Source organism: Lineus longissimus, chromosome 16 (assembly GCF_910592395.1).
Source record: "Lineus longissimus chromosome 16, tnLinLong1.2, whole genome shotgun sequence".
Lineage (NCBI taxonomy): Eukaryota > Metazoa > Nemertea > Pilidiophora > Heteronemertea > Lineidae > Lineus > Lineus longissimus.
Genome location: NC_088323.1, coordinates 2,271,646 through 2,283,247, shown reverse-complemented (window position 1 = coordinate 2,283,247; position 11,602 = coordinate 2,271,646). Strand labels below are relative to the sequence as shown.

General features: G+C 38.7%; 1 protein-coding gene across 2 annotated transcripts; it reads right to left on the bottom strand.

Annotated features, from left to right (window-relative positions):
* Positions 1-11,347, bottom strand: LOC135500092 (dnaJ homolog subfamily B member 6-like). Of its 2 annotated transcripts, XM_064791259.1 has the most exons (8): positions 11,259-11,343; positions 10,484-10,573; positions 10,095-10,204; positions 9,218-9,460; positions 8,641-8,827; positions 6,825-6,992; positions 3,224-3,337; positions 1-2,984 (listed from the first exon to the last, which is right to left on the bottom strand). In XM_064791259.1, exons 2-8 carry the CDS (start codon positions 10,546-10,548, stop codon positions 2,888-2,890), a joined length of 984 nt encoding a protein of 327 aa, XP_064647329.1. In that variant the 5' UTR covers positions 10,549-10,573; positions 11,259-11,343; the 3' UTR covers positions 1-2,887. The 2 variants fall into 2 exon arrangements, with proteins under 2 accessions (XP_064647329.1, XP_064647328.1); XM_064791258.1 differs by lacking the exon at positions 6,825-6,992 and having other exon boundaries at positions 11,259-11,347.
* Between the last annotated feature and the right edge of the window lie 255 nt (positions 11,348-11,602).

Genomic DNA, 11,602 nt, shown 5'->3' with positions numbered 1-11,602 from the left:
TATCAACATGATTTATTTACAGAAATCCAAACGAGACAAGACAAAAGCAGCATAATAAATAAAACAGTGCCGTTTTATACATCACGATTCAAACGTACCTCACTACCACTTTTCCTCATTAAAAATCTCTCACGATTCCATAATGTAGGGAGATCTAGGCTAACTACAGTCGATCCAAAAACATAACATCATCCACGACCAGGCCTTTGAATCCTTTTTTGGCAATAGTGTATTTTGAAAATGTCCCGTATACCCTCAACCCGAGGGTTTGATAAACACTTCAAAAGCTTCACATTCACCAAAACATTACGAAAACCATTCAATATTACCCTTTTCTCCAGGATAACAAAATAAATATCCTACTTTTACTGCTAAATGTCAATTTATATCGCTAGAATTGCAAAAACAAGTATGCAGATTATACAGATCTTGATAATTTAATTCGAGTTTGTTATCACGGTGGATAATGGTATTGTATAACCTTAAATGAATATGCGTTAGCCTCGAGATGAAAAGACCACAAGGATGAAGCTGACAAAGACTAGTTCATTGTACGGCTAGCCTACATGTAGCTTACTTACTTGTATTCCACTAACAAAACCTTAGTAGTTTGCCATTTTTGCATTTGAAATTTCATCGCAACAACAAACCACACCAGTTTCCGGATATAGTGGAGTAAGTCCTTAACAAAGCCAACACTTTAATAGGAGGGCCTTATTTCTTATTGTAAGGTAAACTCAATACCTTAAATATTCATCCACCGTGATTATGGCCAAATTTACAAATCAACAGGACCAAGCAAATCAATAATTGCAACGGTCGAATATAACTATCTTCCTCCTTTGTTATCAATACACTTTTTCAACATTACAACATCAATATTTTTTGCTTTCTGAAACCCGTAACACTGCAAGTTCTTGAACAACTTAACTCCAGAACGAAACTTTTGCATAATAATGATCAGTTTGTATCATAATACCATAAAAAGACTAGTAGGTCATGACATACTTATACAACATTCATCTTTAGATGGTACATGTATAACCCATTTTTGTAAGCACACACAAAGGGGTACTCCCCCTCCCTCCCCCCGATGGAAGAAACCCTGATGTTTCAAAGAAGTTGCCATGGATAGCAACCAAATATATTCACCCTTTAAGGTGTGAAACATGAAGTGTAGAATGTCAAGCTGAACCCAAACCACCCATTGTATTGTACATGTATGTACATTACGAGTAATGCATTCCAAGGGAACACAGTACAAGAGGAGACAGTACTTCACTCTCTCTGGTCATACAAGGGTGAAAATACTAAGTCCTTATTTCCTGAAGCTGTGTGCAAACTTCACAGAAACTCAGAACATGTCTGAACTAGCAGAACATTTCCCCCCTTTTCAAGTCTGGCCAAAGAGGCTTGGGGCATAGTACTACAGACAAAGAGAGAGGAGTCTCTGTGAAGTAGTCACTACAACCCCCACTAATGGCACAAGATATTAGGCATTTCCACCAAAAAATCTGCCTTTTTGTCTGCAAATGGTTGACAAATCACCAGGACCGATGATTTGTTAACGATTTGCAATCGCAAACTGCTCCAAAATACACTGCTGGCGAAAAATACGACAAGTTGAAGGTTCGCAGACCAAGGTCCGATTATGGCAGGGGAAAGCTTCGTTTACAGCAAACGCCTCAAACCACAACAAAAAGAGGCAATACTACAAAAACTAAGATAAATAAGAAAATATACAATATACAGCATGTATCGCAAAATATCATATCTGTCTGTCTGGCTTTCCTTTATACATTTGGACACAACCTTCAAAACCGTTTTCCAGTACAGTGCCTTCCCTGGCTTCTGATTTCAACATGTGGCCAAACCATAGATTTGTTCACGCTTTTATGTGGGTGACAATTGTGACCAGCCAAGCAAATCCACTCCAATAATGCCCCATGATTCCTGTCGGTATGTGGGTAATATAAGATCAGCCAGTTTAACAGCGTTGATCAGCTGAACTAAATACCACTCCTAAGCTTTGGCTGCAATCACCCTGACTAAATTTGATATGTCTAAAGCAAGCTAAAAAACCAGCAAAGCATTAAAATAGTGCGCCTGACCACATCCTCGAAGTCACTGAACTTGTTGAGTGTATCCTTAACGATTTCCTTTCAAAACCCATAAACCTAAAACAGCCCCGTCACCCATTTTACAATATTTGCTCCAGGTTGATCCCTCCATCAGCCAAGCACCAATGCAACCTTCGACCAGTTTAATGAAGTCAAGTCAGAGGTCCTTTTTAAATCCAAATTAGAATTGTCTTATTTGCTGTTAATTTGCTGTCCAAAATGCTGTCTAAAATGAGAACATTTGGATCCAAAACAACAACACCAGTGGCAAGTTTCATTGTGCTGGCTTGAGCCACTTATCTTCACCTTAGACATTTCAATATCAAATTGGTTAACTTGTATAAAACACCAGACATGTTTTCGTGTGGACAGCGCCTAGCGGGGCATCACATGCACCCTCCGTACACACGTAAATAAGCCACTGTGTATTTATAACTTGTAATCAAATAATCATAATTTGTAATCCAATAAACAATTTTGAAATCTAACGATATTCCAGTCAATAAATATGTAAATCTTCAGCACACATTTTCCTCAAAGGAAAAACCGAATTTATCATTATTTCCAAAAGCCTTCTATTGAAGTAAAAGTTTCAGGGTGAAATCATTCTAAATGTGTTCCATTATCCCATGTATTTTTCTCCGTCTGTGTTGATCATTAGTACTCTCTCCAGACCAGTTATCGTATGGTTTTTGATATACCTCATGATATGATATATTCAATGTGTTAAAAGAGTCTTGTTTTTCGCTCAAAGATGGCGCTTAGGATCAGTATGCGAGCGCCTCGGGTTGTCCATTGACATGCCGCGACTTGACGATGCCATCCTCTTCCACCGTCACTGTCTCTTTACCATTTTCTACCACCCTGAAAGTAGAGAGAAATTGAAATTGGATTCAAGGAGAAGAGGCTCCTGCCTATAGCCCCCCAGCCCCATTAAAACTCACACAACCTCCAGGGGATCACTTCAAGACAGTCACTCCCGATCTGTTGATACATTTGGTTGTTCTTCCGAGCTGCTTTTTCCCCACAAAGCTAGGGACAGGTCAAGGAGTCACTGAAAAGCATGCTCTTCATGAACATATGAATAGGCTACCTGTACTTACTTTGTCGTAACCACCTTTTTACCACCAATTATTTTTGTTGACCTCGATGTAGACCTGAAGTTACCACCTCCAGATTGTTGACCACCGAATGATGAACTAAATGATTGTTGAAACCTGAATGATAAAAAAGAGACAAATAGATTATATTTCAGTACCGTATCACATAGGAATCTGAAGTTATGCATTGCTGCCTTGATAACAGACCTTTCCCCTCCTACTGCAATAAAAGACTCCTAGTGTGCAGGCAAAGCTGGTTATCGCTAGTTTGGATATTTTTACTCAACATGCAACAATGACCGCTTCTTGCCACAGACACTTGCAATGCCCTGTGCAGACTGGAAATTTCATTGCACATGATAAATATTGCATGCCACTATGATGAAAATTGCTCTTTTGCACTGTGCTTAAGAAATTCCGAGGATAGTTAGACGGCATAGAAGCAGGTATATTTCAGGCCCGATCTATGACCTTCAGGAAATCCGGCTTATCACACGGGTTGGAATTTCTCCACCATATCTGACCACTGATTGACCTGATAAGTATTCTTGCTTTTCCAGCTGACCACCAGGTAATGTTTGACTGCTGAGGTCACCATGACTGTAGGCCTAGTATCTGAACCAGCATGAACTTCACAGGATGTTGATATAGCTGGATTCAGCCAGGTGGTTTAGTTTCCAATATTTCTCAAAAGTCATGAGTATACTCCTCATCTGGACCAAGACTGTAGTAAATATCATTCATTTTGAGCTTATCTCTTTAATAGCTTTATACAACTCAGACTCCAGTCAGATGAGATATCATCTCATTGATATACATATCAATGTTACAGACAATCACCAGTCTCCCAGGATGTGAACATAAGGAATACACATCTCATTTTCCCCTTCATTTTACTAAAATCTGTCAACACTTCGTCATGTTTGTCATCAAATACAACAACAAATACAGACATTTTTTTGGGCCGTTTGAACTTGTCGTCATTTGACTCTCTCATTCAGGTGAATTGAACCCACATGGAACCAAACAGTGTAGATTCAGGAAAGAAATAATTCACCTCGTGCAAATCTAGAATAATGTTGACATTGTCTCTGTGGTAAACAGGCCTCTGGGGGTTGTCATTTTAAACAAAGGTTAAAATATGCGACAGACTTCGAGAAAATTCTGTCTAAATACCATGAGATTAATAATCTGTTTTGTGAAATGAGTATACATATGGCATTAAACATTTCATGATCAAGACATTTAAATCTTGAATTTTCTCGAAAATTCCTTGAGCACGACGTTATTGTGGTGGTGAGGGAGTGTTCAGTTCACTGATGCAATGAAAGCCTTGGCAAGACCTCGCCCGAGTGACGTCTCTAATGAAACTGACGTATTTACGTATCATCAGATAACATTTCAGCATTGATTCTGGCATTTAAAGAACGATCCATTGACTATCGAATCTAAATCAATCGTATCCCAGGAGGCTGGTAGTAATCTGCAACATTGATACACATTAACCCTTTGACTTTTTGAATCATAGCGAAACCAACGGTAACCGGTTTCGGCAGTGGCAGCAAACTTCGAAAAAATAACAGCACACAAGTCAATTTCATATTTTTCTTACAGTGCACCGCATTTCTGGCAATGGAGCGTCCCTCAAAGGGGGTTAATAACTGGAATCCACTAGAACACAAACAACCAATTATCTAGAAACAGAACATGTTACAGACCTAATAACATTGTCGGTAGCGATTACTTCTATGGCCGATTATTCATCCATTACTCATCATGAAAGTGTGTTTGCACAACTTGACTAATTTGAGGTGATATATAGTTCTGGTACAAAATAGGTTGTTCGGAGCCTAATTTGCTTTCAATAACTGAGTGCTATTGATGGGACCAAATTTTTGTAGCGTAATTTTAGAAATCTATCATATTTTAGAAATTGATATGGAACATGCATGTAGCATGTTCAAGTAGCACACCCCACCTGCTACTTACAGGCTCCCCCTAAACACCCTCAAAAACTATTTCACCACCCACACAAAGACGGAAATAAACTCCCAGGTAAGCTAAAAAGAGTGGCAGTGACCTTTAAATAAACTCAGAAGAACACCATGCTAGTCAAGTGTGTTCTTTTTTTAAAAATCCTGGCCCCCACAATAAATCTACCCAGCGCCTCAATCTGACCTTGGTGATAAGCTTTTAGAGGCCTAAAGTCGACAACAGGTTCACCCATCATGTTACATTTAATAGTTTCAGATCATAAAACCTGATATGATCTGAGTGGCACGTGGTAGTGATTGATGGACGACTTGTAATCCTAACACTGTGGGTTCGAAGCCTGCTTTGGTAACTAGTTCATCCTTCAACATCATATTCACAGGTCAAACAACATTAGGGAAATTCAAATTCAAAAACATATTTGATCCTAAGTTTATGCCACCAGTGCACTAATGTAGCTTGGCTAGTACAGCTACAACCAGCGGCTTCACTGTCAGGCTGGTGCCGCTACACTGAATGCCTTAGCGTAAAGCCAGCCTGAATCCTTTGCATATCTCATTGATTGCTCCTGTACAACTGGCTACAGACTCATGGATCCCCTGATAAGGGCGGTTTATCTATAATTTTCCTGCTTCGTTCGTGGTGAGTGTCAGAATAATAGCCTATACATGCTACACTACGTGGTGTATCTCTCAAGTCTGTGACTGTGACAGCTTATCTTCATCTCCAGTGGCATCTTGGAAATTGGTGGTTTTCAGGAGATTAAGAAAATACAGCTGTTTTTTTCAGGCAATATGAATTTTCTTCTCCCTTGAATGGGATATCACCCTCAAAAGGTAATTATTGGGTAAGACTGAATTTTTAAACAACTTGTTAGATTTTGGCAAGTAGATCACAGATTTTAGTACCAGTCAATAAAAACAGGATAGAACAAAGATTAGAATCATTTGATGAGTCAACAGTACACAATATCAAACTACCAGTCTACAAAACAACAATATTATTAGTCAGAATCATCCCATCGAATTTTAGTTTTAGACTTTTCCGTGGGAAACATATCATACCGGATAGATTACCAAGGAGTTGAAGCAAAAAAGGGAAATAGAGCTTATTTTTAGTGAGGTATTTCATACAAAAAATGAAACCCTGAACAGCAACAGAATGAGAAATAATTTTAATTGTGAGTATCGTGGGCTGTAAATGATAGACTAGAGATTATTAGACATCTTCATTGATTTACAGTAAAAATGAGTAGGTGAGGTGGAAAGAATGCAGAAGCAAGAACATTGTGAAAAACGTTTACAAAAATTTTCCTTTCCATTAATTCCAATATTTGTCCCCAATATGTTGAAAGTACTGGGATGAGCATTATTATTGAAATTTGAGAGAAACGTTTGGAAAAAAGGGAAATTTTTGTTCAATTTTTCAATCAATCTAATTATAGACAGACCAGTATAACAGCATGCCACCAGAATTGACATTAAGTATCTACATGTAGTTTTCTAGAGTAAAAGTAAACAGATTTAAGAAGGAGGCATTAGGAATTTATCCACAGGAAAATATGTTTAGTAAAGTTTTTGAAGAGCAGGCACAATAAATTGAGAGATTTTACCCAAATGGGGAGCCCCCTCGACCCGAGGTGCTTCGACCGCCCGAGAAAGGGTCATTGAAGAAAGCTGAGAGCAGTGAGGGGCTCGAGGGGCTCGGCGCAGTGCTATGGTGTACCCTTATGCGATGACGACGCTGTGGCCTCGATTGTTGGTGCGTCGCCACAGAAGGACTGGAAAGAATGTTTTGAAAATTTTTTCGATTATTTTGATAAAAAATTATAAAAGCCCTATCAACAATTCCATCTGGTGGCTGTATCAAAATCATACGTGTCATATGTATTGTAAAGTAAAGAGCTTTCAATTTTTAATACACAACTCATGACAACCTACCCCAAGGGGTTAACGGTTTCTAACGCCAGTAGAGTAAGACTAAGAGTAGCATGAAAACAATAAAATGGCGAGGATTGATAATTGAGCAGGCGTTAAATCTTTCGTTGCTATGGTATCGAGCATTGTGCAATTAAAGTGGAATTGGGAAGCTGGAAATACAATTAAGTTAATAAGAAATGAAAAATTCAGATTAAAAGCGATTTTCCTGCTGGCATCTCTAGGGAAGAGCAAGTTCAGAATAATCAAAGGTTTGGCTAAGCCTTGTTGGTAGCTCTTTCCCATGTGGGCGGTTGGTTGGCCACCGGCTTGTGAAATATCGGGTACAATGGGCCTTCTGGTGCCCGACATAAGAAATAGGAGTTCGGAAGTAAAGAGCGTCTGAGTTACGGTAAGCCAAATCTGGCTGGCCCTTTAATTAGAAGCGACACCAAAATAAACAAACTTTACAGGTAAAACTGATTCTGTGGATGGTTCTACACATCACATGGCAAGAAAAAAGTTCACTAGATGGGTTGCCATAATTCTCCTGAGTGAGATCGTAAAGAAACTAAACGAAGATGTGTTTTATGAATGTTTGCTTTTCCTACTACAGGTGCATGTAGACCCGAGCCAGGTGCAATCCTTGACAGAATTTTCAAACAACATCAAGAATTGATTCTGAAGAAATAAACTTGGTACCTATGATAATAGTTCATGTATTGTTATTGTTAAAAGCACACATCTATAATCTTAAAAGCACCCCACAAACTCTAGATTTTAGTAGCAGCGACCTGCAAAAAATATCGCATCAGACATTTCTCACCAAGGTGGTCATCACAGACACAGGCGGTAATGGCATGAACCTGTGATAAACAATCATCAAATCCAGTCTTTTTCAAAGATGGCTGCCTAGCACCCCAAGAAAGTACATTTGAATTGTTTGACGGACAGACGACTGACGGATGGCAATAACTCGTCCATCTACTCTAAACAACCATTGAAACTTTCATCGCATGAACTGGCACCTGCCTGCCTGTATCCCAGTGAGAACAGCGCTGGAATGATTCCATGAAAATTGGCCAGGAATCATACAGGAGAGCGTACTGGAAGAATCGACTCCTGCCCAGGTCAGGATCAATTAGTTAGAAGCACTAGACCAGGATGCAGTCTGCATTCTTTCGGACACCTTGGGGAGTTAACTATGACTTCAGACTTAACAACATCCCAACAAAGATTTGCATTCCAAACACACCTAAATTGCAACATTTCTAAGTATGATACACAGAACAGGGCTACATTTTCACTCCAGCGGTCATATATGACGCAATCGAGCTGCATGTGCAGCGCTGAATATAAACAGGTTGACATTACGAGATCAGTCAGAGGTTTATAACTTGAAAATGAGCTGATATAAAACACTGGTTAGTCAGGATGTGAAACAGCTGATGTGATCATGTCATTGTTACTTTTTACATTTAAGTGGTAAAAGTACTAAAAATGTGATCTTACCCGGAATCAAAGTCAGAAAACGGGTCATCCGTAAAAAATGAATGTGAAAATCCAAAACTTGGGAAACCACCAAACGAAGCTTGGAAAACCGAGTTATTGTTTCTCATGGCCCCTTGTTGTTGTTGTTGTTGTTGTTGTACACCTCGGTCACGTCGGTGGACAGACTGTGGTTGTCTTCGTCGTGGTTCTGAAAAGCAAACAATAACCATAGAATAACCGTCATGCTGGTTTTGATTGTCGAGTGCTCCGTGAGCTACAGGACATAGCAAAGACACCCATACCAAGGACAGTGGATCCAAGGACACACCTCCTCCGGGACTGACAATTTACCTACTTCACTGCTCCAATTGTTGTCATTAAAAGTGTATTTCTATTGTTTTTGAAGGTTTTTTTTCTCAAAATCATTTGGTGACTCAGGGTGGGTTTTCCTCGGCCTTCATAGACATGAAACCTAAAATCAACTGCTAAACTACACTCCCGAGGCAGTGCTCAATCACATGCAAGATTTTGCTCACAAACTTACTACTGTATTTACCAACCATGCTAAAACAAAAAGATGCATTCTGATCAAACTTACGTTCAAAAGGAGATCTAAACATGTTGTCAAAGTCCGCAAATGGATCGTGAGCGAAGAATTCCCTAAACACATCCTCTGGGTCCCTGAACCTGAAGCCATGGCTGTGACTACTAAAGCCACCAAAGCCACCAAAATGGTCAAAGTCACTCATGCCGCCAAATTGTGAATTAAAATCTGGCTGCACTCCACCCTGGCTCAAGAGTCCTTCTTTACCATAACGATCATAGATCTCACGTTTACTTTCTGGAAATCGCAAAGAGTGAGAAATAAAACAATTTCTAAAGTGAAAACTACTTGTATTTTTAAAAAGTTTGAGAATGATTGACAAATTCTAACAAACAAACCTCGATTGCAATGTATCATACAGGGCCTCATTTTGCTCGCGGGGTTTCAAGTTTTTTATCCTGATACAGATGGCAGATGGCGCAATCGAGTTGCATGTGCCGTGTTAGATTTGACGGAACAAAGCAACGACCAAAGAATTTTAGCCTGAATGAAAGCGTTAACTTTATCTGCCAGAAGCACATTTGAAAAGTGAAACTGGAATAAGACCTGTCATTCTGTCAGAATAGATAACAATGAGAAATGTAGGTCATACTCTGAACTCAGTATGACATGATGCAAGGTCTTCATGGAGAATCATTCCATGAAAATTATTTCTTATTACAGGGCCTTGAAATTTTGAGGCACAGGCAGAAGGCAAATAAAACAATTCTGGAGATGCTTATATGATGAAGAACTTGGCCCAATAATAAATAGTTCATGGACAAATTATATCGACCAATTAACCTGACTGACATTTACATGTAAAATAATATAATTCATAATTGGACTGAATTGTGGACTACTAATCTGGCAAAATCATTGTTACACTTACTATCCGATAAAACCTCGTACGCCTCAGACACTTCTTTGAACCTCTTCTCGGCATTTTCTTTATTATCTGGGTTTTTGTCTGGATGCCACTTGAGGGCCATTTTACGGTAGCTGGAAAAAAACACTCGACATCATTCTCGAGATAATTTATCTTTTAAACTGCATAGCATAAGGCACCAAACCTCAAGTTAAAAAAACATTTCGTCAGGTATTTTCAAATTATTTCTTGTATTCTAATCACTCATCAATCAAGTGTACTAGCAAAAATCAAAAACCTGACAAAAAGTTACCAAATTCATACATCAATTGGTTGCCATTGCATAGCAACACGAGCCATTACATTTCATGTACATGTACAACATACAATCTTACACTTAGTTTTATACTTACGCCTTTTTGATTTCTGTTTCAGATGCATTTCTGGGCACTCCGAGTGTGTCATAATACTCGCCCATTGTGCTGGTTTTGTGAGATTTTATCCTGAATTAGAGAAATTGACAATCTGGTCATGAATGCAAAAAGTACATTCTATTGATCTTTTCGTTATAATCCACACAGTGTTAAATGTAATTGAATATGCAGAATGCGCTAGAATTGGAATATTCTAGACACCTGTCACTCAAGCGTTCGCTATTGCTATTTACATATCACATGTCATGCAAGTACTTAACACAATGGGCGATATGAATAAAGACAAGTAAATGCTTTTACTACAATTTTGTACAGGAAGGCCTAGTGTAAATGTACATGGAGTTTTAGATAAAAGCATTTGCTGGTCTTTATTCATATCACCCAATAACTGTGTCATTGTGTGCTGCCCCCTAGTGGGGCCCTACATCCACAGTCATTGGGGTAGGTGTGCAAAAAAAACTTCTAGGCTACTTCTTCTACAATGTACTTGCTTGGGCTGTTTAGCATGTTTGCCTAGGCCAGCCAGGGGTCCCAGTGTGTGGCGGAAAACATAATTTTAACGGCAGTGTCAAGTGAAAACTGAAATTGACATTGACCCATGATATTGCAATGTATTGACATGATAGGCCCTACAGTATACATGTATGCGATGGAGACGAAATGAGATGGTCAAAATCGGGTTGAATTGTCTGCTGTAGCAGCTTTTACCGCATTTGAAATATTCTTTAGTATTTCAACTATAAGTCACACATACCTAAATATGAATAAAGCGTTGCGATGTTTCAAAATCCGAGTTATTTGGCCACAAAAAGGCCACAGAAATTTATGTTTTCTTTGCAAAAATTACCCACAATTCATTATATATTTGTACAGGTTCGATCGAGTTCTAACCTGGGTACGTCACGTTCGAGTAATATGTATTCTCTACAAAATAAATTTATGATTTCGTCTCCAAAATTTACACACATCATGGAGATTATCTGCATATCAAGGAAATGTTGACAACCATTTGGTACTCAATAAATGTTTGAATGTTCAAAGATTTCACAATTATAAAATAAAATAAGGAGTGATACATCTTGTACATTTTTTTGGTTT